At 44.8% G+C, this 25,853-nt stretch overlaps 1 protein-coding gene across 2 annotated transcripts in view; it reads left to right on the forward strand.

Moving 5' to 3' along the window:
- LOC115159858 (electrogenic sodium bicarbonate cotransporter 1) overlaps nt 1–25,853 on the forward strand; it is an 88,855-nt gene that overhangs the window by 39,636 nt on the left and 23,366 nt on the right. For both annotated transcript variants that reach the window (XM_029709930.1, XM_029709929.1), the window contains exons 6-16: nt 200–382; nt 4,097–4,173; nt 5,636–5,793; nt 5,990–6,077; nt 6,780–6,934; nt 7,139–7,270; nt 10,013–10,187; nt 12,296–12,429; nt 20,098–20,372; nt 21,043–21,098; nt 21,467–21,652. In XM_029709930.1, coding sequence (XP_029565790.1) covers nt 200–382; nt 4,097–4,173; nt 5,636–5,793; nt 5,990–6,077; nt 6,780–6,934; nt 7,139–7,270; nt 10,013–10,187; nt 12,296–12,429; nt 20,098–20,372; nt 21,043–21,098; nt 21,467–21,652 — 1,619 coding nt within the window. The remainder of the gene's footprint in view (nt 1–199; nt 383–4,096; nt 4,174–5,635; nt 5,794–5,989; nt 6,078–6,779; nt 6,935–7,138; nt 7,271–10,012; nt 10,188–12,295; nt 12,430–20,097; nt 20,373–21,042; nt 21,099–21,466; nt 21,653–25,853) is intronic.

Here is a 25,853-nt window from a genome sequence, read left to right on the forward strand (position 1 = left end):
AGTACACTTCCCATAAGCCTCAGTATCTCACTGCACCAGGATATGCAAAAACATCACTGTTTGACTGCAGCACTTTTAGAATTGGAACGTTCCAAAACTGTGCACTTTGAAACCAAGTGTCCTCAGTATTGACATTCTCTCCATCCCCGTTTGTCTCTCTGTTATCCTCCCCCCTGCCTGTTTCCACACCCTCTATCAGAGTTGATCACTGACAGCCAGATCGAGATCGGTCAGCTGAAGCCTGAGCTAAAGGATCAGGTCATGTACACGTTGCTACGGAAACATCGTCACCAGACCAAGAAGTCCAACCTGCGCTCACTTGCTGACATTGGCAAGACGGTGTCCAGTGCAAGTAGGCTGTTTTCCAACCAAGACCAGAACGGTAATGTAGATGCCAGTTTGGTGCAGCCTTTTTTATTATTATTTTTTCCCTCCTACTTCCTGTCTTATCCCAATCAATTCTACCAATCACATATTTTTTCCTCTGGTGGTCATCAATACTATAGGATAAGGTGTAGTGTATGTTCAACTTTTATATGCCATCATTTGAGTGCAGTAAAGATGTTACAGGTACATACAGTGGGGGAAAAAAGTATTTGATCCCCTGCTGATTTTGTACATTTGTCCACTGATAAAGAAAGGATCAGTCTATAATTTTAATGGTAGGTTTATTTGAACAGTGAGAGACAGAATAACAACAAAAATATCCAGAAAAACGCATGTCAAAAATGTTATAAATTGATTTGCATTTTAATGAGGGAAATAAGTATTTGACCCCCTCTCAATCAGAAAGATTTCTGGCTCCCAGGTGTCTTTTATACAGGTAACGAACTGAGATTAGGAGCACACTCTTAAAGGGAGTGCTCCTAACCGCAGCTTGTTACCTGTAAAAAAGACACCTGTCCACAGAAGCAATCAATCAATCAGATTCCAAGCTCTCCACCATGGCCAAGACCAAAAAGCTCTCCAAGGATGTCAGGGACAAGATTGTAGACCTACACAAGGCTGGAATGGGCTACAAGACCATCGCCAAGCAGCTTGGTGAGAAGGTGACAACATTTGGTGTGATTATTCGCAAATGGAAGAAACAAATAACTGTCAATATCCCTCGGCCTGGGGCTCCATGCAAGATCTCACCTCGTGGAGTTGCAATGATCATGAGAACGGTGAGGAATCAGCCCAGAACTACACGGGAGGATCTTGTCAATGATCTCAAGGCAGCTGGGACCATAGTCACCAAGAAAACAATTGGTAACACACTACGCCGTGAAGGACTGAAATCCTGCAGCGCCCGCAAGGTCCCCCTGCTCAAGAATACATATACATGCCCGTCTGACGTTTGGCAATGAACATCTGAATGATTCAGAGGACAGCTGGTGAAAGTGTTGTGGTCAGATGAGACCAAAATGGAGCTCTTTGGCATCAACTTAACTCGCCGTGTTTGGAGGAGGAGGAATGCTGCCTATGACCCCAAGAACACCATCTCCACCATCAAACATGGAGGTGGAAACATTATGCTTTGGGGGTGTTTTTCTGCTAAGGGGACAGGACAACTTCACCGTATCAAAGGGATGATGGACGGGGCCATGTACCGTCAAATCTTGGGTGAGAACATCCTTCTCTCAGCCAGGGCATTGAAAATGGGTCGTGGATGGGTATTCCAGCATGACAATGACCCAAAACACAAGGCCAAGACAACAAAGGAGTGGCTCAAGAAGAAGCACATTAAGGTCCTGGAGTGGCCTACCCAGTCTCCAGACCTTAATCCCATAGAAAATCTGTGTAGGGAGCTGAAGGTTCGAGTTGCCAAACGTCAGCCTCGAAACCTTAATGACTTGGAGAAGATCTGCAATGAGGAGTGGGACAAAATCCCTCCTGAGATGTGTGCAAACCTGGTGGCCTACTACAAGAAACGTCTGACCTCTGTGATTGCCAACAAGTTTTTTGCCACAAAGTACTAAGTCATGTTTTGCAGAGGGGTCAAATACTTATTTCCCTCATTAAAATGCAAATTATTTTATAACATTTTTGACATGCGTTTTTTCTGGATTTTTTTGTTGTTATTCTGTCTCTCACTGTTCAAATAAACCTACCATTAAAATTATAGACTGATCATTACTTTGTAAGTGGGCAAACGTACAAAATCAGCAGGGGATCAAATACTTTTTTCCCCCACTGTATATCTAGGTGGCTATAGTTTTAACTAATAATGTCAATGTGACTGGCAAGATTATTTTACGCCTGAGTGTTGATGCTTGTTTTTGTTCTTCTTCTAAATACTACTATCTCCAAAGTGTTTTCCGACTTGCATATCATTTTACATTTTACATTTTTACATTTTAGTCATTTAGCAGACGCTCTTATCCAGAGCGACTTACAGTAGTGAATGCATACATTTCAATTCATTTCATACATTTTTTTTTTCTTCCGTACTGGCCCCCGTGGGAATCGAACCCACAACCCTGGCGTTGCAAACACCATTGCAAACACCATGCTCTACCAACTACATGTGATTTAATTATTTAGAAGACCATAACTTCTTGGATGCCATTAAATAATAATAATAATAATATGGTACTGCAGTTTGAAGTGTGAGATTGTTCTAGTTGTCTGTCTTCTATCTGTACTCTCACTCTCCTGCACAGATTAACATTCCCTCGTGTTCTCTTCACTTTTTGCCTGCCTGCCTTCCTGCTTTCTTCGTTCCTTCCTTTCTTCCGTCACTCCATCTCTCTTTCTCTTTTTCTGTCTCTCTCTGTCTGCACTAAAGCACGCAGTCTCAATGAGCACCTCCAGCCCTTTCCCCACTTGCACCCCCAGTCCCAACCCCAGTCTGTGCCTTATGCAACCACGCTTGGCCATGAGGAACCGATAAAGGAGATCCAAAGAAGCTCCAGCATGCAATACATCAGTAAGTCAGGTCAGAACACATTTATAACACATTGGATACGTCAGTCATTAAGTCAGGTCAGAACACATTTATAACACTTGCGATACGCCAGTCATTAAGTCAGGTTAGAATACATTTATAACACATGGGATAACTAGGTAAGTTAGGTTATAATGGATTTATAACATATGGGATAGGGCAGTAAGTCAGGTCATTTAAGTCAGGCTATAATGCATTATAGCACCCTAGTGTGGGATACTTTTGTATGGCGGGTTATAACACTCATATACAGAGTTTATAACAGGGTATAACACATACCATGACAATAGTCTGTGCCAAGACAATTTGCGATCCACATTCATATTGTTGATATGAGCATTGATGACCGAAAACAATACTGTCATGGGTATACTCTCATGGGATATCACAATCCACAATTTTTTTATGTTAAAAAAGAAAAGGGCATCATCAAACAGCATCTGACTGACGTATCCAAATATCACAGTCCTTCATGCCCAGAGAAACAGCAAACAACCAATTAGCTAATGTAAATGCTACTCGGCTATTGACCAACTTTTTTAGGTAATCACAACTCCAATGCAAAGCCAGCCTTCTCACTGAGTCTGATACTGCTGGCTAAAAGAGGCTAAAGAAAAATATCTATCTCTCCCACCAACCCCACCATGGACTACTAATAAGACACTGTCCGTGCCCCCTCTGCTCTGCCGTGCAAGTGAATGACCAGTTGGCATCAGATCAGTGAAAGACAGGGCACGGCAGTGGGAGATTTCAGGCAGTACATCTGATCCACTGCAGCTGGCATCGGCCCGAAAGCTTAACTGAGTCCTTGCTGCCTTCCACATTTATATTAGGCCTTGTGAAGTTTCTGTTTTTCTTCATCTTCTGTTTCTCTTCATCTCCTTCTCTGAGATCAGTCTAATCTAACTGGGCCTCTGTCTGTTCTGGGAGTTGCGATCTACCTTTCATCCTAGTGACTTTGTTTGACCCCTGGGTTGTGTTCATTAGGCACCGAAAAGAAGACAACAGACTGAAATGGGGAAAGACTGCCTGGTCCAATAAGAAACACTAATTTCTATTTCAGAAGGCTTTAAGCATTTTTTTCTTCTGTTTTTTTGCCCTAATAAACACGACCCTGGTGAACCCTCTCAGGCCTGGTCTTTGAGCTCTTGACCTCTGATCCCACAGGTAGCCCAGCCACAGCCCATCGGAACCTGACCTCCAACAGCCTCAACGACTTTTCTGACCAACCAGATAGAGACCAGGTGAGGATATAACTGTGTGTGTGTGTGTGTGTGTGTGTGTGTGTGTGTGTGTGTGTGTGTGTGTGTGTGTGTGTGTGTGTGTGTGTGTGTGTGTGTGTGTGTGTGTGAGAGAGAGATCTAAGCTGGAACTTTAAGAAGCGATTGCTGTTCCCCGGGCACTCTAAATCTTAGCTCCTGCTGTAACAATATGCAGGGTCAAGAAGTCGACACTGTGTGTGTGTGTCTGTGTGTGGGAACCAGAGCACGGCCTCACTCTACTGATAAAGTCTGAGCCTCACACACGACGATAAGAGCCCTGTAAGAGCCCTGACCCTCTCTCTCAAATGTTTGGTAACAATGTTACCACTCCTCCTGAAGCCTGCAGAAACTCCACAGACACAATAACTAACTCCTGGAATTACACGGACAACAGTAGCTATTCATCAAATTGATCTGGTCTTTGATGAAACACCAAGGCCTTGCTTAGTTAATCATCTCCTTACACCCGAGGTCTCTGGTTGCTTAAGTTTTATGCATTTCACTGTGACTAAGTACTCAGCGTACCACTTGGACCGTAGGTTTAATTTAGCAGTCTATTAAGATTAAGAGATTAAGATTAATATCACTTTATTTGTCAATTGTACAAGTTCCAACTGAAATTTGACTTCTGCTGTATCCCAACCCCTCCCAAGACACACATACATATACAGGTTAGAGCAGGGGTCTGTCACACTGGGCGCCGGGACCAGTTGTTGTGGGGATTAAGTGCCTAGCTCAAGGGCACAACGGCAGGCAATTACATCTAGGATTTGATACCAGCAACCCTCCAGTTTCCAGCTCACTTCCCGTCTGATTTTGTTTCCCGTCAGACCCGGGATTCGAACAGTTGCTGGCTCGCGCCTCTAACTACTAGGACCCCTGTCTCCCCCTGACCTAAAGTGAAGGGCCTGTATGCATTCACCTGGCCTGTTCTTTTGTATACAGTTGCACAGAGGTTCATCTTTTTTGTTGCTACCTCATTCTCATTACATATCATTATGTAGACTGGTTCAAGTGTATACCAGCAATGAACAGAAAGGGCTTTATTATGTCTTGTTAATCATTCTGCTTGTGTCATAGTGACTCACAGAGTGGTAAAGACGCTTTAATCTGTTTCTAAAAAGCTACGAACTGCAGTGGTGTTGCCACACAATACAGCATGTAATGCCTATGTGCCGGGGACGGGCTGTACTCGGCTGCCCCATTTCATCCATGCAACTGTGTACAACTTTGGGGCATGTGAAATGTCCATTGTTACGGTACCTTTACTGCTCTTCTCTTACTACTTTGATAAGGACAGTCGTTTCAAGCACCGCTTCTTTTGAATGTGTGTCAAAGCTCATTGCTTTCCTTCTCTTTTTTCTGTCTCACTCTATATTTGTGCGTGTTCCTCTCTTTCTCTCCCTCTTTCTCTCTGTCCATCTTTGTCCCCCCCTCTCTCTAGCTGAAGAATAAGTTGATGAAGAAGCTTCCACGTGATGCCGAGGCGTCTAACGTCCTGGTCGGAGGGGTGGACTTCCTGGACACGCCCTTCGTGGCGTTTGTCCGTCTGCAGCAGGCTGCCATGTTGGGAGGTTTGACAGAGGTCCCCGTCCCTACCAGGTACCCTACTGATACCACCACAACCAACTTAGCAAACCCACCAAATATACCACATATCTATCTCATAGATATCTCCTATGTCATAGAGGCTGATTGGTACTATATTTATATAGTTTAACCACTAGTGACCACCAGTTGTATTCAATTTGGGCTTTTTATTGAACATTCTTCTGCTTTTCTCTTCATCTACTTTTAGGTTCCTATTTGTGCTGCTGGGGCCCAAAAGCAAAGCCAAGGCCTACCATGAGATCGGACGAGCTATCGCCACCCTCATGTCTGATGAGGTACGTGACCACCGTGTCCAACGTGCTTATACAGTAGCTAGTGAAAGTCTACACACCCCTTGGAGAGTTGTCACACCTGGTGGCCAACTACAAGAAACGTCTGACCTCTGTGATTGCCAACAAGGGTTTTGCCATCAAGTACTAAGTCATGTTTTGCAGAGGGGTCAAATACTTATTTCCCTCATTAAAATGCAAATCAAATTATAACATTTTTGACATGTGTTTTTCTGGATATTTTGGTTGTTATTCTGTCTCTCACTGTTCAAATAAACCTACCATTAAAATTATAGACTGATCATTTCTTTGTCAGTGGGCAAACGTACAAAATCAGCAGGGGATCAAATACTTTTTTCCCTCACTGTATAATGGCATATGGCTTATATAGATGGTGATTACAAGCACACCATCTGGAAGTGATTATGATTGGGGATAATTATAATGATTGGGATCCAATTACTCACAATATCAGGAAGAGACAAGTGTGAAAAATGATTGGTTGTTGGCTGGTGTTGATGTTAACATGGTTTCTGATTGGTTGTGTTGTAGTATGGTGTTCCATGACAAGGACAGACAGGACCTGCGGTGGGTTTGATTGGTTATGTGGGGAAGTAACATAGCTGTTGTTAATGTTAACATTGTTTATGATTGGTTGTGTGCTGGTGTTGATGTTACCTTGGTTTCTGATTGGTTGTGTGGGGTCAGGTGTTCCATGACATTGCCTACAAGGCCAAGGACAGACAGGACCTGCTGGCAGGCATTGAGGAGTTCCTAGATGAGGTTATCGTCCTACCTCCTGGGGAGTGGGACCCTGACATCAGGATAGAACCCCCCAAATCCCTGCCCTCCTCAGATAAGAGGTACAGCTCTGCCACTGACACCTCTAGTCCTAGTACAGTTGTATAATTCTGTAAATTGTCCTAGTTCCAGAAAATTAATTAAATTGTGCATGTTTCCTTGGACAGTTTTGAGAGTTATGTCAATATTGGGTGCTCATGATGAACCTTCAACACTGTGTTGGAGAGCGATGTCTGTTGGCTAACCTGCTGTTTGTGACTGTATAGGAAGAACCAGTATAATGCTGGAGGCGGAGGGGATGGGCCCCAGATGAACGGGGACACGCCGGGACATGACGGGGGTCAAGGAGGAGGAGGGGGACATGGACATGTTGGAGAAGAGCTCATGAACACTGGAAAGTAAGAATGACACTGCTCATTACCACTAGCCTAGCCCATAGCGTATGGCGTAGTATTGAATAACAGAGCAGTCTTCAACTGTTTCCAATACCAACCAGTGGAGGCTGCTGAGGGGAGGATGGCTCATAATAATGGAGTAAATGCAGTAGGGTTTTTAGCATGTAAATCTTGGTGGGGCAAACTCAAATAAAAATTGCCAGCAAAGTCACTACACAGCATTAAACCATACATTAATTGCACTATAACGGTGACAAATGGTGCCCACAAACTGTTAGGGCCTTAATAAATCTGTCCCAACAGCTGAGCTTTCTTTCAGCACCATGGAGTGGATCCTTAACACTGCTACACCTGGCTATCAGCAGAGCCTTGTCTGGCAGCGAAACAACTATTTCAGCCTCGTTTCCTGCCTTTTTAAAAAACATAGCTGATATGGCAGATTTGCTTAAACAAATGCGGTTTCTACTGACAATTGAGATGTACTAACTATGGCATAAGGGAACAATGAGCGGATAAGAGGCGTTCTGTAATTTTGATTAAGACATTAATGAGCAAGCGACGACGGATGTAGTCAATATAACTATGTGATCAGCATTTTTTAAATGTACAGCGACAGAATGCAGAACATGGGCTGCTCTTACAGTATTTTCCCTGTACACAAAGTCAGAACCATAGGATAAATAAAGGGGGAAAATAAGCAGACAATGAAATCTCTTAGAATATTAGATGATGATATTTCTGAAAAACAGGTTATATGTGCAGCACCACCTAGTCAGAACAGTAACGTTAGGCGAAATTAAGAGGAGAAAATAGATGATTAGTGTCACGTTCTGACCAGTAAAGGGGTCATTTGTCATTGTAGTATGGTCAGGGCGTGGCAGGGGGTGTTGTTTTTGTGTGTTTTGGGGTTTGTTTGTTTCCAGGGGATATGTTCTAGTTTTCTTTTTCTATGTTCATTTTCTATGTGTGGCCGAGTATGGTTTCCAATCAGAGGCAGGTGTCTTTTGTTGTCTCTGATTGGAAGCCATACTTAGGCAGCCTGTTTTTTCCTTTGGGTTTGTGGGTGGTTGCTTTCTGTATAATCTGGGTACCTTACAGAACTGTTGATTGTCGTTTGTTATTTTATTAAATAATAAAAGAAGATGAGCACTTTACCCGTTGCGCTTTGGTCCCCTTTCATCATCTATGGCAATTAGGGTGAGGCACATGGGCTACTAACAGCTTACTACACAACATACACTTAGTATTACTTTCTTAGCTACAGTATACATATCTCCCTGGCATATTACATCATTTATGCAGCAGCATAAAATACATTTTTGGACTCCCCTTGTTGTGCGCGGCGGTCCTTTGTTGGAAAATGTTGTCATCAAAGAAAGAGAAAGGTTCCGAGTTGGATGACCGTTCAAAACGTATTTTCTCAGTCTGAGTGCTTTTATTCCCGACTTCCCAGGTTAGCCACTGTCACCGATTCCTTCCAAACAACTCATTGTTGAATTTGCAATTTCCAACTTGTTGTGTGATGTTTATGGCTGATGAGCACCGATAATTTCTCTTCATTATTTCTCTTCATATGACAAGGATTAAAAAGGATTTACCAGTAGATTATTGACTTGATTTATGATGATGACTGCTAGCTAAGATTTTGAAATAAGATGTTGACATGATCAGTCCAATCAAAGCTACTATAGATATGTGATTTGTCATCATTTTATCTGTGGCCAATGACCTTGAGCTTTCTTGGAAGGGCACTTCTAATCTAAGTCTATGGCAGCACCCAAAGGGCTCACATTCTTGATGTCTACCCTTACTAAAGGCGGGTGACGTAGTGTCCCCATGAGTGACAGAACACTGAGCCAATCACGGTGCAATGCTGAGCTAATCACGGTGCGATGCTCCTATTTTCTGCTGGCCTGCTCCACCACCACAGAAAGCAAACTGATATGTGACACGTATTAATGCCAAAATAACACGCAAAACAGGCAAGCCCCACCCCCCCCCAAAAAACAAATACATATCTATTTTTTATTTATTTTTTGTCGCTAAAAATGTGGGGCTCAAAACATGACGGGTCGCCACTGAGTAAATGGAATGACATCTAACACATGGAAATTATGTATTTGATACCATTCCACTTATTCCGCTCCAGCCATTACCACAAGCCCATCCTCCTCAATTAAGGTGCCACCAGCCTCCTGTGATACCAACATGTTACTCAGCAGGGCCTCAACTCTCACTGATATGGGAATACAGTGTTAAAATGATTTACTATAACACTGTAACACTACGCATGTTACTAAAGAATTCCAGTGAAAAGCATGAGCTGGCTCACACCCAAAATAGTTATTAGACGTGCTGACTAACAACGAGTAAACTGAAGGCTATGAAAATAAAGACATTCGCATGCTATATACAAATGCCCAGTAAGTTATTGGGTAAACCACCAACGGTTCGGCATCACTGTGCCTTCTTCAGGGTGAAAGAATCTCAGAAAATAACACCTCAGGTGTGTGGCCAAAGCAAGCCACTATTTACTGTTGCCTTTTAGTTATGCTATGTGCAGACACTGATTTGTGATGAAACAGCATCTTTAGTAGTCTCGTAAACCAGACAAATAGCTACGCTCACCAAAACAGCATGGGGGTCGTAGAGATACGTCTGCTTTACAAGGCTACATCTTTAGATCATTTGCCAATAATAAAGACTTTGTGGCATAAATGTAACTGTAACATTTTCATTGTTAAGGTTTTGTGGTGGCCTCATCCTGGACATCAAGCGAAAGCTGCCGTTCTTCGCCAGTGATTTCTACGACGCCATTCACATCCAGTCGCTTTCCGCCATCTTGTTCATCTACCTGGGCACCGTGACCAATGCCATCACCTTCGGAGGGTTGCTAGGAGATGCTACAGAAAACATGCAGGTGAGTCTCTTTCTGTTTTCTCTTCTCAAAACAGAAGCATTTGAAAGAAGCAAAACAGCATAAGTGAATGTAAGTAATGGCAAAGACCTGACTGTGTCCCGATTCTCCACCCTTATAACATAGTGTGCAGTTTAATACTTTCTGACATGGATTTAAAATGACATAACTCCCCTAAATGTACTCTGAACAGTTCAAGACTCTAGGACCAAGAAAATGTATTCAAATTAGCTTCTAAAGTTTGGTTGGTTGTTAATTGTAAAATATGGGCATTTTTTTTATTTCCTAAAAAGTTTGTTTGGGAGATAAGAGGTTTTTGTCAGACAGCGAAGATATCATTTTATCGCTATGTGATCTGACCAGGTGACGTGATTACGGAGAACTCCTGAAAGTAAAAACATGCACAGCCTCCCCCCGGATGTGTTGGTCAAGGAAGACATGCGCAGGGAGGGCTGGTCAAGGAAGGCATGCGCAGGGAGGGCTGGCCAAGGAAGGCATGCGCAGGGAGGGCTGGTCAAGGAAGGCATGCGCAGGGAGGGCTGGCCAAGGAAGGCATGCGCAGGGAGGGCTGGTCAAGGAAGGCATGCGCAGGGAGGGCTGGCCAAGGAAGGCATGCGCAGGGAGGGCTGGTCAAGGAAGGCATGCGCAGGGAGGGCTGGCCAAGGAAGGCATGCGCAGGGAGGGCTGGCCAAGGAAGGCATGCGCAAGGAAGGCATGCGCAGGGAGGGCTGGCCAAGGAAGGCATGCGCAGGGAGGGCTGGCCAAGGAAGGCATGCGCAGGGAGGGCTGGCCAAGGAAGGCATGCACAGGGAGGACTGGTCAAGGAAGGCATGCGCAGGGAGGACTCGTCAAGGAAGGCATGCGCAGGGAGGGCTGGCCAAGGAAGGCATGCGCAGGGAGGGCTGGCCAAGGAAGGCATGCGCAGGGAGGGCTGGCCAAGGAATGCATGCGCAGGGAGGGCTGGCCAAGGAAGGCATGCGCAGGGAGGGCTGGTCAAGGAAGGCATGCGCAGGGAGGGCTGGTCAAGGAAGGCATGCGCAGGGAGGACTGGTCAAGGAAGGCATGCGCAGGGAGGACTGGTCAAGGAAGGCATGCGCAGGGAGGGCTGGCCAAGGAAGGCATGCGCAGGGAGGACTGGTCAAGGAAGGCATGCGCAGGGAGGACTGGTCAAGGAAGGCATGCGCAGGGAGGGCTGGTCAAGGAAGGCATGCGCAGGGAGGGCTGGTCAAGGAAGGCATGCGCAGGGAGGGCTGGTCAAGGAAGGCATGCGCAGGGAGGACTGGTCAAGGAAGGCATGCGCAGGGAGGGCTGGTCAAGGAAGGCATGCGCAGGGAGGGCTGCTCTGGAAATAACCACAGATCCAGATTACTCAGCTAGCCTTGTCACTGCCCCGTCTCCCCCTCCCCCGTCCTCCCGATTGCATGAGAGAAGGGGAAGGGAATCCCTCGACTGACCTCTGACCTTTCCCAGAAGCCTTAGCTGTCCAAGCCACAGGAGCACAGTGTTCCAGGTAGCGCAGCTCTGATCCTGCATCCCAGCTGTCCACTGTCTCCCACCCAGGCCTGGATATGCTGTGTAAATGACACCTAGTAAAAACACATGATGTCACAATGTGAACTTGAACAGGGCTGTCTGTCCTGATGGGCCAGTATAACAGCTATCTGTGTGTCTGGAACTGTGTGATGGGGGAAATAGAGATCTCGCAGAATCAGCAGATTGATATCATGATGTAGTTAGCTTCAATTGCACACTTGACAATTCCCAGTTCCCATACATACACAGAAACTAAATGGATTTCTTTAGATGATAAAAATGTAACCATGTGCTTCGTTTATTTGTGAGGGTAGGGTACCAGAACAGTAGTTTGGAACCAGACCTTGCCGCCAGTCCTCCACCAATCGCTCTCTGGTCCAGTCCCATTTGGTTTAAACATATACAACAGTGGGTTGGAATGTGACCATCACTGTTTACTGTGTCCTTGACCTTTAACCCCAGCAGGACACCCACTAACACTTTCAATAGATTTGGGACAAACATATCCATCTGCGTGTCTCTATCTGTATGCTGTTTCTTTGACTCACCAGCCTATCTGTGTCCCTCTCCCCTTTCAGGGTGTGTTGGAGAGTTTCCTGGGCACGGCACTGACGGGTGCCATATTCTGTCTGCTGGGTGGCCAGCCTCTCACCATTCTCAGCAGCACAGGTCCTGTACTGGTGTTTGAAAGGCTCCTCTTCAACTTCAGCAAGTGAGCTCCCTTACACCTGCATTTTGAGCACCACAGATATTGATAGTTCATCTCTCTCTCTCTCTCTCTCTCTCTCTCTCTCTCTCTCTATCTCTCTCTCTCTTTCTAGCTCTCTCACTCACTCGCTCACTCAATTCAATTCAAAGGGCTTTATTGGCATGGGAAACACATGTTTAGATTTCCAAAGCAAGTGAAATAGATAATTAACAAAAGTGAAATAAACAATCAAAAATTAACAGTAAGTATTTCACTCTCAAAACTTTCAAAGGAGTAGAAACATTTCAAATGTCTTATTGTGGCTATGTACAGTGTTATAACGATGTGCAAATAGTTAAAGTACAAAAGGGAAAATAAATAAACATAAGTATGGGTTGTATCTCTCTCTCTTTCTCTCTCTCTCTTTCTGTCTCCGTCTTTCTGTCTCCGTCTTTCTGTCTCTCTCCGTCTGTCTCCGTCTGTCTGTCTCGCTCTCCGTCTGTCCGTCCGTCTGTCTCTCTCTCTCTCTTTCTGTCTCCATCTTTCTGTCTCCGTCTTTCTGTCTCTCTCCGTCTGTCTCCGTCTGTCTCTCTCCGTCTGTCCGTCTGTCTGTCTGTCTCTATCTGTCTCGCCGTCTGTCTGTCTCTCTCCGGCTCTCTATCTGTCTGTCTCTCTCCGTCTGTCTGTCTGTCTCTCTCCGTCTGTCTGTCTCTCTCTCCGTCTGTCCGTCCGTCTGTCTGTCTCTCTCTCTCCGTCTCTTTGTCTGTCTGTCTCTCTCCGTCTCTCCGTCTGTCTCTCTCTCTCCGTCGCTTTGTCTGTCTGTCTCTCTCCGTCTCTCCGTCTGTCTGTCTCTCTCCGTCTCTCCGTCTGTTTGTCCGTCTGTCTCTCTCCGTCTGTCTGTCTCTCTCCGTCTGTCTGTCTCTCTCGTCTGTCTGTCTCTCTCCGTCTGTCTGTCTCTCTCTGTCTGTCCGTCTGTCTGTCGCTCTCCGTCTGTCTGTCTCTCTCCGTCCGTCTGTCTGTCTCTCTCTGTCTGTTCGTCTGTCTCTCTCTCTCTCCGTCTGTCTCTCTCTCTCTCCGTCTGTCTGTCTCTCTCCGTCTGTCTGTCTGTCTGTCTGTCTGTCTGTCTGTCTGTCTCCTTCTTCTGTCTATCTGTCTCTCCTTCTTCTGTCTGTCTCTCTCCTTCTGTCTCTCTGTTTCTCTGTCTGTCTCTCCTCCTGTCCGTCTCTCCTGTCCATCTCTCCTTCTGTCCGTCTCTCCAACTGTCTGTCTCTCTGCCTCTCCATCTCTCCGTCTCTCTGCTTCTCCGTCTCGCCGCCTCTCCGTCTCGCCGGCTCTCCGCCTCTCCATCTCTGTCCGCCTCTCCGTCTGTCTGTCCGCCTCTCCGTCTCTCTCTCTCTCTCCGTCTCTCTCTCTCTCTCTGTCACTCCGCCTCTCCATCTCTGTCCGCCTCTCCGTCTCTCTCTCTCCGTCGCTCTCTGTCTCTCCGTCTCTCTCTGTCTCTCCGTCTCTCTGTCTCTCTCCCTCTGTCTGTTTCTCTGTCTCTCTGTCTGTCTGTCTGTCTGTCTGTCTGTCTCGTTCTCTGTCTGTTTTGCGCTCTCTGTCTGTCTTGCGCACTCTCTCTGTCTTGCGCTCTCTCTCTGTTTTGCGCACTCTGTCTGTCTTGCGCTCTCTCTGTCTTGCGCTCTCTCTCTGTCTTGTGCTCTCTCTGTCTGTCTCATATTGAAATATTGAAATTTTTATTTATTTATTTTTATTTCACCTTTATTTAACCAGGTAGGCAAGTTGAGAACAAGTTCTCATTTACAATTGCACCTGGCCAAGATAAAGCAAAGCAGTTTGACACATGCAACAACACAGAGTTACACATGGAGTAAAACAAACATACAGTCAATAATATAGTAGAAAAATAAGTCTATATACAATGTGAGCAAATGAGGTGAGATAAGGGAGGTAAAGGCAAAAAAAGGCCATGGTGGCGAAGAAAATCCAATATAGCAAGTAAAACACTGGAATAGTAGATTTGCAGTGGAAGAAAGTGCAAAGTAGAAATATAAATAATATGGTGCAAAAGAGCAAAATAAATAAATACAGTAGGGGAAGAGGTAGTTGTTTGGGCTAAATTATAGATGGGCTATGTATAGGTGCAGTAATCTGTGAGCTGCTCTGACAGTTAGTGCTTAAAGCTAGTGAGGGAGATAAGTGTTTCCAGTTTCAGAGATTTTTGTAGTTCGTTCCAGTCATTGGCAGCAGAGAACTGGAAGGAGAGGCGGCCGAAGGAGGAATTGGCTTTGGGGGTGACCAGAGAGATATACCTGCTGGAGCGCGTGCTACAGGTGGGTGCTGCTATGGTGACCAGCGAGCTGAGATAAGGGGGAACTTTACCTAGCAGGGTCTTGTAGATGACCTGGAGCCAGTGGGTTTGGCGACGAGTATGAAGCGAGGGCCAGCCAATGAGAGCGTACAGGTCGCAGTGGTGGGTAGTATATGGGGCTTTGGTGACAAAACGGATGGCACTGTGATAGACTGTATCCAATTTATTGAGTAGGGTATTGGAGGCTATTTTGTAAATGACATCGCCGAAGTCGAGGATCGGTAGGATGGTCAGTTTTACAAGGGTATGTTTGGGGGCATGAGTGAAAGATGCTATGTTTTGCGAAATAGGAAGCCAATTCTAGATTTAACTTTGGATTGGAGATGTTTGATGTGAGTCTGGAAGAAGAGTTTACAGTCTAACCAGACACCTAGGTATTTGTAGTTGTCCACATATTCTAAGTCAGAACCGTCCAGAGTAGTGATGCTGGATGGACCGGCAGGTGCAGGCAGCGATCGGTTGAAGAGCATGCATTTAGTTTTACTTGTATTTAAGAGCAGTTGAAGGGCACTGAAGGAGCGTTGTATGGCATTGAAGGTCGTCTGTAGGGTAGTTAACACAGTGTCCAAAGAAGGGCCAGAAGTATACAGAATGGTGTCGTCTCTGTAGAGGTGGATCAGAGACTCACCAGCAGCAAGAGCGACATCATTGATGTATACAAAGAAAAGATTCGGCCTAAGAATTGAACCCTGTGGCACCCCCATAGAGACTGCCAGAGGCCCGGACAACAGGCCCTCTGATTTGACACACTGAACTCTATCAGAGAAGTAGTTGGTGAACCAGGCGAGGCAATCATTTGAGAAACCAAGGCTATTGAGTCTGCCGATGAGGATGTGGTGATTGACAGAGTCGAAAGCCTTTGCCAGGTCAATGAATACGGCTGCACAGTGTTGTTTCTTATCGATGGAGGTTAAGATATCGTTTAGGACCTTGAGCGTGGCTGAGGTGCACCCATGACCAGCTCTGAAACCAGATTGCATAGCGGAGAAGGTGCGGTGGGATTCGAAATGGTCGGTAATCTGTTTGTTGACTTGGCTTTCGAAGACTATAGAAAGGCAGGGTAGGATAGATATAGGTCTGTAGCAGTTTGGGTCAAGAGTGTCCCCCCCTTTGAAGAGGGGGATGACCGCAGCTGCTTTCCAATCTTTGGGAATCTCAGACGACACGAAAGAGAGGTTGAACAGGCTAGTAATAGGGGTTGCAACAATTTCGGCCGATCATTTTAGAAAGAAAGGGTCCAGATTGTCTAGCCCAGCTGATTTGTAGGGGTCCATATTTTGCAGCTCTTTCAGAACATCAGCTGACTGGATTTGGGAGAAGGAGAAATGGGGAAGGCTTGGGCGAGTTGCTGTGGGGAGTGCAGTGCTGTTGACCGGGGTAGGGGTAGCCAGGTGGAAAGCATGGCCAGCCGTAGAGAAATGCTTATTGAAATTCTCAATTATAGTGGATTTATCGGTGGTGACAGAGTTTCCTATCCTCAGTGCAGTGGGCAGCTGGGAGGAGGTGCTCTTATTCTCCAAGGACTTTACAGTGTCCCAGAACTTTTTGAGTTTGTGTTGTAGGAAGTCCATTTCTGCTTGAAAAAGCTAGCCTTGGCTTTTCTAACTGCCTGTGTGTATTGGTTTCTAACTTCCCTGAAAAGTTGCATATCACGGGGGCTGTTCGATGCTAATGCAGAACGCCACAGGATGTTTTTGTGTTGGTTAATGGCAGTCAGGTCTGGAGAGAACCAAGGGCTATATCTGTTCCTGGTTCTACATTTCTTGAATGGGGCATGCTTATTTAAGATGGTGAGGAAGGCATTTATAAAAATAACCAGGCACCCTCTACTGAAGGGATGAGGTCAATATCCTTCCAGGATACACGGGCCAGGTCGATTAGAAAGGCCTGCTCGCTGAAGTGTTTCAGGGAGCGTTTGACAGTGATGAGTGGAGGTCGTTTGATCGCTGACCCATTACGGATGCAGGCAATGAGGCAGTGATTGCTGAGCTCTTGGTTGAAAACAGCAGAGGTGTATTTAGAGGGCAAGTTGGTTAGGATGATATCTATGAGGGTGCCCGTGTTTACGGCTTTGGGGTGGTACCTGGTAGGTTCATTAATAATTTGTGTGAGATTGAGGGCATCAAGCTTAGATTGTAGGATGGCTGGGGTGTTAAGCATTTCCCAGTTTAGGTCACCTAGCAGCACGAGCTCTGAAAATAGATGGGGGAAATCAGTTCACGTATGATGTCCAGAGCACAGCTGGGGGCAGAGGGTGGTCTATAGCAGGCGGCAACTGTGAGAGACTTGTTTTTAGAGAGGTGGATTTTTAAAAGTAGAAGTTCAAATTGTTTGGGTACAGACCTGGATAGTAGGACAGAACTCTGCAGGCTATCTCTGCAGTAGATTGCAACACCGCCTCCTTTGGCCGTTCTATCTTGTCTGAAAATGTTGTAGTTAGGGATGGAGATTTCAGAGTTTTTGGTGGTCTTCCTAAGCCAGGATTCAGACATGGCTAGGACATCCGGGTTGGCAGAGTGTGCTAAAGCAGTGAATAAAACAAACTTAGGGAGGAGGATTCTAATGTTAACATGCATGAAACCAAGGCTATTACGGTTACAGAAGTCATCAAAAGAGAGCGCCTGGGGAATAGGAGTGGAGCTAGGCACTGCAGGGCCTGGATTAACCTCTACATCGCCAGAGGAACAGAGGAGGACTAGGATAAGGGTACGGCTAAAAGCTATGAGAATTGGTCGTCTAGGACATCCGGAACAGAGAGTAAAAGGAGCAGGTTTCTGGGGGCGATAAAATAGCTTCAAGGTATAATGTACAGACAAAGGAATGGTAGGATGTGAATACAGTGGAGGTAAACCTAGGCATTGAGTGATAATGAGAGAGATATTGTCTCTAGAAACATCATTGAAACCAGGTGATGTCATCGCATGTGTGGGTGGTGGAACTGAGAGGTTGGATAAGGTATAATGAGCAGGGCTAGAGGCTCTACAGTGAAATAAGCCAATAAACACTAACCTGAACAGCAATGGACAAGGCATATTGACATTAAGGAGAGGCATGCTTAGCCAAGTGATCAAAAGGGTCCAGTGAGTAGTGAGGTCAATGACCTCATATGACTGGTAAAACATTACCAACACCTTCCTGGATGTCCTTTGGGTGGTGGACCAATCTTGATACACACCGGAAACAGTTCAGTGTGAAAAACTCTGCTGAGTTGCAGTTCTTGACACAAACCGGTGCGCCAGGCACCTACCACTGTACTATACCCCGTTCAAAGGCATTTACATTTTTTGTCTTGCCCATTTACACTCTGAATAGCACACATGCACAATCCATGTCTCAATTGCCTCAAGGCTCCTCCCTTTCATCTACACTGATTGAAGTGGATTTAACAAGTGACATCAATAAGGGATCATTGCTTTCACCTGGATTCACCTAGTCAGTCTGTCATGGAAAGAGATGTCCTTAATGTTTTGTATACTCAGTGTATGTGTCTGTGAGAGAATTCAATAGAAGTAAAACAAATTAGCAGCTATAATGGTCCTAGAGATGTTTTGTTTGTTTTCAGAGGTGGACTGTTGTTGTGAGGATTACCAGTGGTACAGTATGTGGAACTGGCTCAAGGATACCATGGTGCCCACCAAATATCCTAACCCCAACCACATGTGTTTAGTGTTCCTTTTGGGCAGAATAGAATCTTGCTTTTCTATTGACAACCTCCGGCTTCCTGTTTCCTTTCATTTAAAAAATCTAGTTAAACAAAAATATAAAAGCAACATGCAACAATTTCAACGATTTTACTGATATACAGTTCATATAAGGAAATCAATCAATTGAAATGAATTTATTAAGACCTAATTTATGGATTTCACATGACTGGGCAGGGGCGCAGTCACTTGGGAGCCAGGCCCACCCACTGGGAAGCCAGGCCTAGCCAATCAGAATTACTGTAGTTTTTCCCCCACAAAAGGGTTTACTACAGACAGAAATATTCCTCAGTTTCATCAGCTCTCCGGGTGGCTGGTCTTAGACGATCCCACAGGGGAAGAAGCCGGATGAGGTCTCGGGCTGTCGTGGTTACACGTGGTCTGCGGTTGTGAGGCTGGTTGGACGTACTGCCACATTCTCTAAAACGATGTTGGAGGCGGCTTATGGTCGAGAAATGAACATTACATTCTTGGGCAACAGCTCTGGTGGAAGTTCTTGCAGTCAGCATGCCAATTGCACACTCCCTCAAAACTAGAGATATCTGTGGCATTGTGTTGTGTGACAAAACTGCACATTTAAGAGTGGCCTTTTATTGTCCCCAGCACAAGGTGTACCTGTGTAATGATCATATGATAATGCTGTTTAATCAGCTTCTTGATATGACACATGTCAGGTGGATGGATTATCTTGCCAAAGGATAAGTGCTCCCTGACAGGGATGTAAACTTGTGCACAATTTGAGCGAAATAAGCTTTTGTGCATATGGACAATTTCTGGGGTCTTTTATTTCAGCTCATGAAACATGGGACCAACACTTTACATGTTGCGTTTATTTTTTTGTTCAGTATAATAATACTCATGATAAACATAAACAATATGAATTTCTTCTGCAGTCAGACGTTAGCCACTGTCAAGTATTTGTATCTTGAACAAATAATTTTATTCACAGTAACAAACAAACTGCCCTCAGTTCCGTTGCCAGGCTGATTGTCCCTCAATTTCCCATGCGTCCTGCTTGCTACTTCCTACTTCCTCACCTGAATGGGGTCACCGGTCCAGACCTGCTCCCACACGGACCAGAACAGAATTCTCTTCTCCTCTTTCTTCTCTCTCTTCTTTCTCTTCCTCCTTACCTTCTCTTGCCATCCCAGGGAGTAGACCCTCTTCTAGCATTACATTACAGACAACACTGGCTTGGCTATGTTCCATTATCAATCATTTACATTCATTGAATGTCACACCGTGAATGGAAACTATCAACGCTGAGCCGACGCGCCATGTTTCCTCGGGTCAGGTCTGAGCCTATGCCGCCATGCACTCTATTACTTTGTGAGCTGGATTTACAGCCTCCATCTGTCTTTCTGTTGGTACTCTGATACACGCATGCATGCTGTGAAAACATCGATATTTTGGATAGGAACTTCCAAGTGCCTTAGAAGGGACTTCCGGTTTCAATAAACGTTAATACATTAATATTAAACTATGGTTCTACCATCTCTCCGATCTCTCCCTCTACAGAGACCATGACTTTAACTACCTGGAGTTCAGGCTGTGGATCGGCCTGCTCTTAGACTAACTAAACATGGTCGTACCTTCACTCTCTCTCTCTTTCCCCTCCAGAGACCATGACTTTGACTACCTGGAGTTCAGGCTGTGGATCGGCCTTTGGTCAGCCTTCTTCTGCCTGGTGCTGGTTGCCACAGATGCCAGCTCCCTGGTCAAGTACTTCACACGCTTCACAGAGGAGGGCTTTTCTTCCCTCATCTCCTTCATCTTCATCTACGACGCCTTCAAGAAGATGCTGAAGCTGGCCCACTACAACCCCATCAATGCTGACTATGACCCCAACTACGTCACAATGTACGACTGCCGCTGCATGCCCCCACTGGACGACGGTATGCTTATCAGCACTGTGCTCACAGCTCATTGGCTGTTTTGTTGTTTAAACCAATCAGATCAGGAAGTGCTAATGATTAAGGTGGTCCAGGTGACAACAGGGGTGTAGCTACCGCAGAGGGTTTAGCCAATATAAATGTAATCTCTTTATGGTTCTGTGGTTTGGCCTGTGTTTCTTGGGCTCTCAAATTGCTCTAACTTTGAGTCGGTGAGCTCACGTCCTATTGCTGTCGGTATAGTCCAGAAAGCAAACATTACACAATTTTTCACAATATTTAAACTGGAGGTAATCACATGGTCCAAGTTTGTGTTCACTTAAGAGATATCATTAGTCCACTCTGTTCATAACAGATTATAGTTTTGGGAACAGAAAACTGTATTGAGATCAAATGTTTCATCGATGAGAAAATGTGCAGAATGTCGGCCAAAATCCATGTCGTTCCATCTTCTCCCACTGCCGGCCAGTGGGCTTCCTGTCACTACCATATTTGGTAGTGAGTGGAAACGCTAAGCGGATGCTTCACATTTATACGTCCGGTAAAATATCTGTCTTTTTGTTCTATCTGTGGTAACACTGCATATGCTTGAGGAAAATGCACATTATAGTTTTGACAAGTGCCCTGTAAAGTGGTTTTGTGGAGACCTTACTGTTTGTTTGTTTCCATCCAGGCAATATGACGGGTCTCTATAGCGATGCCTCTGCCTGGATAAACAATGCTGATCTGGTAAGCAGCAGTCACTGGATTATTTCTTCTCTGACAGCCATATATTCTTCAGTCACAAGAAAGTCTGAAGGAAATCTATATTTCTGAGTGTGTCTCAGACAGGAATGTGTCTGAGCTGGTGTGGGTTAATTAGGTTATGACAGTGTTATCCGTCAACCATACAGATGCATTGTTGATAGAGAACACTATCATTACCTGATTGTAAATTAGATCAATATTTCAATTAATAGTAAAGGTGTTTCTTTCACTAATGTTGTGAAATGTTTTGTTTGCTGGTTTTAGCAGCTTCTTTATGTACTGATTCATTTGAACCCGTAGTCATGACGAATGAGGTAATGGTTTTGTCTGTGTGCCTGTCTCTCCCGTAGTCGGTAAACACCACATGGGCGTCTCTCGACAAGAAGCAGTGTGTGGTGTACGGCGGCGAGCTGATTGGTCCAGCCTGTGGCTTCGTCCCTGACGTCACTCTGATGTCATTCATCCTTTTCCTGGGGACCTACACCTGCTCCATGTCTCTCAAGAAGTTCAAGTTCAGCCGCTTCTTCCCCACCACCGTGAGTGACTGACAGCCCCGACCGCCAGTCATGTTTCAGGATCAAAATTGTGACAGCCCCGTAGGCCAATCATGTTGCAGGTTCTTAGTTTTACTGCCCAGCTGGCCAATCATCTTTCAGGATCCAAGTTACGTTGATTTTTCAAAAGGGAAAAGGGCGAAAGAAATTGAACCGTCAACATTGTGTAGACAATACAGTCAGGTTATTGTGCATACATTTACAGATGATGTTGATGTACAGAAGTCATATGCCTACTGCATGACGTTCCTACCAGATCTTTACATGTTTTCTTGGCAAATTTCCATGAGCCATGTTGGGGTTCAGTGGAGTGAAACCTGGTGAAACCTGGTATTCCAGGTTTTATTACATTGCGATTTGTCATGATGTACAGCACATCGCTCTATACCCCCCTGCTCCCTCCTCCTTGCTGTGACATTCTCAGGTTATTCGATAGGCTCCGATGTCAATGAGAGTCTTAGCAGGAAAGTCAGATGTCACTCTCTGACACTGTTTAAGGTGCTATGTATCAACCAAACTCACACCTACGCTTGCACTTCAGTGTCCTAAAACACACAAACCTAGTGGACGAACTGCTTAAGATGCTGTGTATTAACCCCACACTTCACACCAACACTAAACAACTACACTTCCACCTCATGAATCCTGAAATACATGAAGAGTCTGATCCATGAGAAGTAGTACTCATCTCTGTCTTGCCTATTGCCCACCTTGTTCTCATTCACGCAAAGACATTAGTTACCTTGCCTTTTAGATAATAACTTAAGATCCTATGGACATGTGGGACCTGATCCTAGATCAGCACTCTGACTGTGAGATGCTTTTTGAGTACAGGCCCAGAGCAAGGCTCACTTCACCCTACTCGTTGCTCCTCTCTCTGCCAACTGCCTTATCTGTTCTGCATCTCACGGCATGGCTGGCTGTTACCGTACAGCCCGGCAGGACTGTAGATGTTAAAATATCACTTATTCATTTCCCCATGGCAGGGACAGGGAGGGAGGGCTGAACTTTCCCAGGAGGCCATGCACTGTAGCTTTCCTCCATCACACAGGCCAGGCCAGGGAGGGCCCTGTTGAACATCGTAAAGGCTTTGAACTGTTGGTTATTGCACAACATGAGTCCAGTATCTGGTTTAGGGGGTTTCTGTGGGTTCAGTTAGTGTTTGAAGATGCCTGCTACTTCTTTACAATATGGCTATATTTATGGAGTTATGAGCTAAATGATACTGTATAGTGCAATAAGTTTACACTTATTTACATATAGAACACACACATATACAGTCGTGGCCAAAAGTTTTGAGAATGACACAAATAATTTTCACAAAGTCTGCTGCCTCAGTTTGTATGATGGCAATTTGCATATACTCCAGAATGTTCTGAAGAGTGATCAGATGAATTGCAATTAAATGCCATGCAAATGAACTGAATCCCCCAAAAAACATTTCCACTACATTTCAGCCCTGCCACAAAAGGACCAGCTGACATCATGTCAGTGATTCTCTCATTAACACAGGTGTGAGTGTTGACGAGGACAAGGCTGGAGATCATTCTGTCATGCTGATTGAGTTCGAATAACAGACTGGAAGCTTCAAAAGGAGGGTGGTGCTTGGAATCATTGTTCTTAATCTGTCAACCATGGTTACCTGCAAGGAAACACATGCCGTCATCATTGCTTTGCACAAAAAGGGCTTCACATGCAAGGATATTTCTGCCAGTAAGATTGCACCTAAATCAACCATTTATCGGATCATCAAGAACTTCAAGGAGAGCGGTTCAATTGTTGTGAAGAAGGCTTCAGGGCGCCCAAGAAAGTCCAGCAAGCACCAGGACCGTCTCCTAAAGTTGATTCAGCTGCGGGATCGGGGCATCACCAGTACAGAGTTTGCTCAGGAATGGCAGCAGGCAGGTGTGAGTGCATCTGCACGCACAGTGAGGCGAAGACGTTTGGAGGATGGCCTGGTGTCAAGAAGGGCAGCAAAGAAGCCACTTCTCTCCAGGAAAAACATCAGGGACAGACTGATATTCTGCAAAAGGTACAGGGATTGGACTGCTGAGGACTGGGGTAAAGTCATTTTCTCTGATGAATCCCCTTTCCGATTGTTTGGGGCATCCGGAAAAAGCTTGTCCGGAGAAGACAAGGTGAGCGCTACCATCAGTCCTGTGTCATGCCAACAGTAAAGCATCCTGAGACCATTCATGTGTGGGGTTGCTTCTCAGCCAAGGGAGTGGGCGCACTCACAATTTTGCCTAAGAACACAGCCATAAATAAAGAATGGTACCAACACATCCTCCGAGAGCAACTTCTCCCAACCATCTGGGAACAGTTTAGTGACAAACAATGCCTTTTCCAGCATGATGGAGCACCTTGCCATAAGGCAAAAGTGATAACTAAGTGGCTCGGGGAACAAAACATCGATATTTTGGGTCCATGGCCAGGAAACTCCCCAGACCTTAATCCCATTGAGAACTTGTGGTCAATCCTCAAGAGGCGGGTGGACAAACAAAAACCCACAAATTCTGACAAACTCCAAGCATTGATTATGCAAGAATGGGCTGCCATCAGTCAGGATGTGGCCCAGAAGATAATTGACAGCATGCCAGGGCATATTACAGAGGTCTTGAAAAAGAAGGGTCAACTCTGCAAATATTGACTCTTTGCATCAACTTCATGTACTTGTCAATAAAAGCCTTTGACACTTATGAAATGCTTGTAATTATACTTCAGTGTTCCATAGTAACATCTGACAAAAATATCTAAAGACACTGAGGCAGCAAACTTTGTGAAAATTCATATTTGTGTCATTCTCAAAACCTTTGGCCACAACTGTATACAGTTGAAGTCAGAAGTTTACATACACCTAAGACAAATACATTTAAACTCAGTTTTTCACAATTCCTGTCATTTAATCCAAGTAAGAATTCCCTGTTTTAGGTCAGGTAGGATCACCACTTTATTTTAAGAATGTGAAATGTCAGAATAATAGTAGAGAGAATGATTTATTCCAGCTTTTATTTCTTTCATCACATTCCCAGTGGGTCAGAAGTTTACATACACTCAATTAGTATTTGGTATCATTGCCTTTAAATTGTTTAACTTGGGTCAAACATATCGGGTAGCCTTCCACAAGCTTCCCACAATAAGTTGGGTGAATTTTGGCTCATTCCTCCTGACAGAGCTGGTGTAACTGAGTCAGGTTTGTAGGCCTCCTTGCTCACACACACTGTTTCAGTTCTGCCCACAAAGTTTCTATAGGATTGAGGTCAGAGCTTCGTGATGGCCACTCCAATACCTTGACTTTGTTTTCCTTAAGCCATTTTGCCACAACTTTGGAAGTATGCTTGGTGTCATTGTGCCAAGCTGTTTAAAGGCACAGTCAACTTAGTGTATGTTAACTTCTGACCCACTGGAATTGTGATACAGTGAAGTATAAGTTAAATAATCTGTCTGTAAACAATTGTTGGAAAAATTACTTGTCATGCACAAAGTAGATATCCTAACCGACTTGCCAAAACTATAGTTTGTTAACAAGAAATTTGTGACTCCAACCTAAGTGTATGTAAGCTGATGACTTCAACTGTATATATATATACACACACACACACACACACACACACACACACACACACACACACACACACACACACACACACACACAGTGCCTTCCGAAAGTATTCACACCCCTTGACTTTCCCCACATTTTTGTTTTGTTACAGCCTAAATTTCAAATGGATTACATTTAGATTTTTTGTCACTGGCCTACACAAAATACCCCATAATGTCAAAGTGGAATTATGTTTTTATTTTTTTAACAAATTAATTACAAATGAAAAGCTGTATTCAACCCCTTTATTATGGCAAGCCTAAATAAGTTCAGGAGTAAAGAATTGCTTAACAAGTCACATAATAAGTTGCATGGATAGTGTGCAATAATAGTATTTCACATGGTTTTGAATGACTACCTCATCTCTGTAGCCCACACATACAATTTTCTGTCTGGTCCCTCAGTCGAGCAGTGAATTTCAAACACAGATTCAACTGTAAAGACCAGGTAGGTTTTGAGAAGAAGATAAAACAGACAGAAAAAAACACAGACATTGAATATCCCTTTGTGCATGGTGAAGTTATTAATTACAGTCACTACAAAGATATATCCTTCCTAACTCAGTTGCCGGAGAGGAAGGAA

This window comes from Salmo trutta, chromosome 23 (genome assembly GCF_901001165.1).
Source record: "Salmo trutta chromosome 23, fSalTru1.1, whole genome shotgun sequence".
Classification (NCBI taxonomy): domain Eukaryota; kingdom Metazoa; phylum Chordata; class Actinopteri; order Salmoniformes; family Salmonidae; genus Salmo; species Salmo trutta.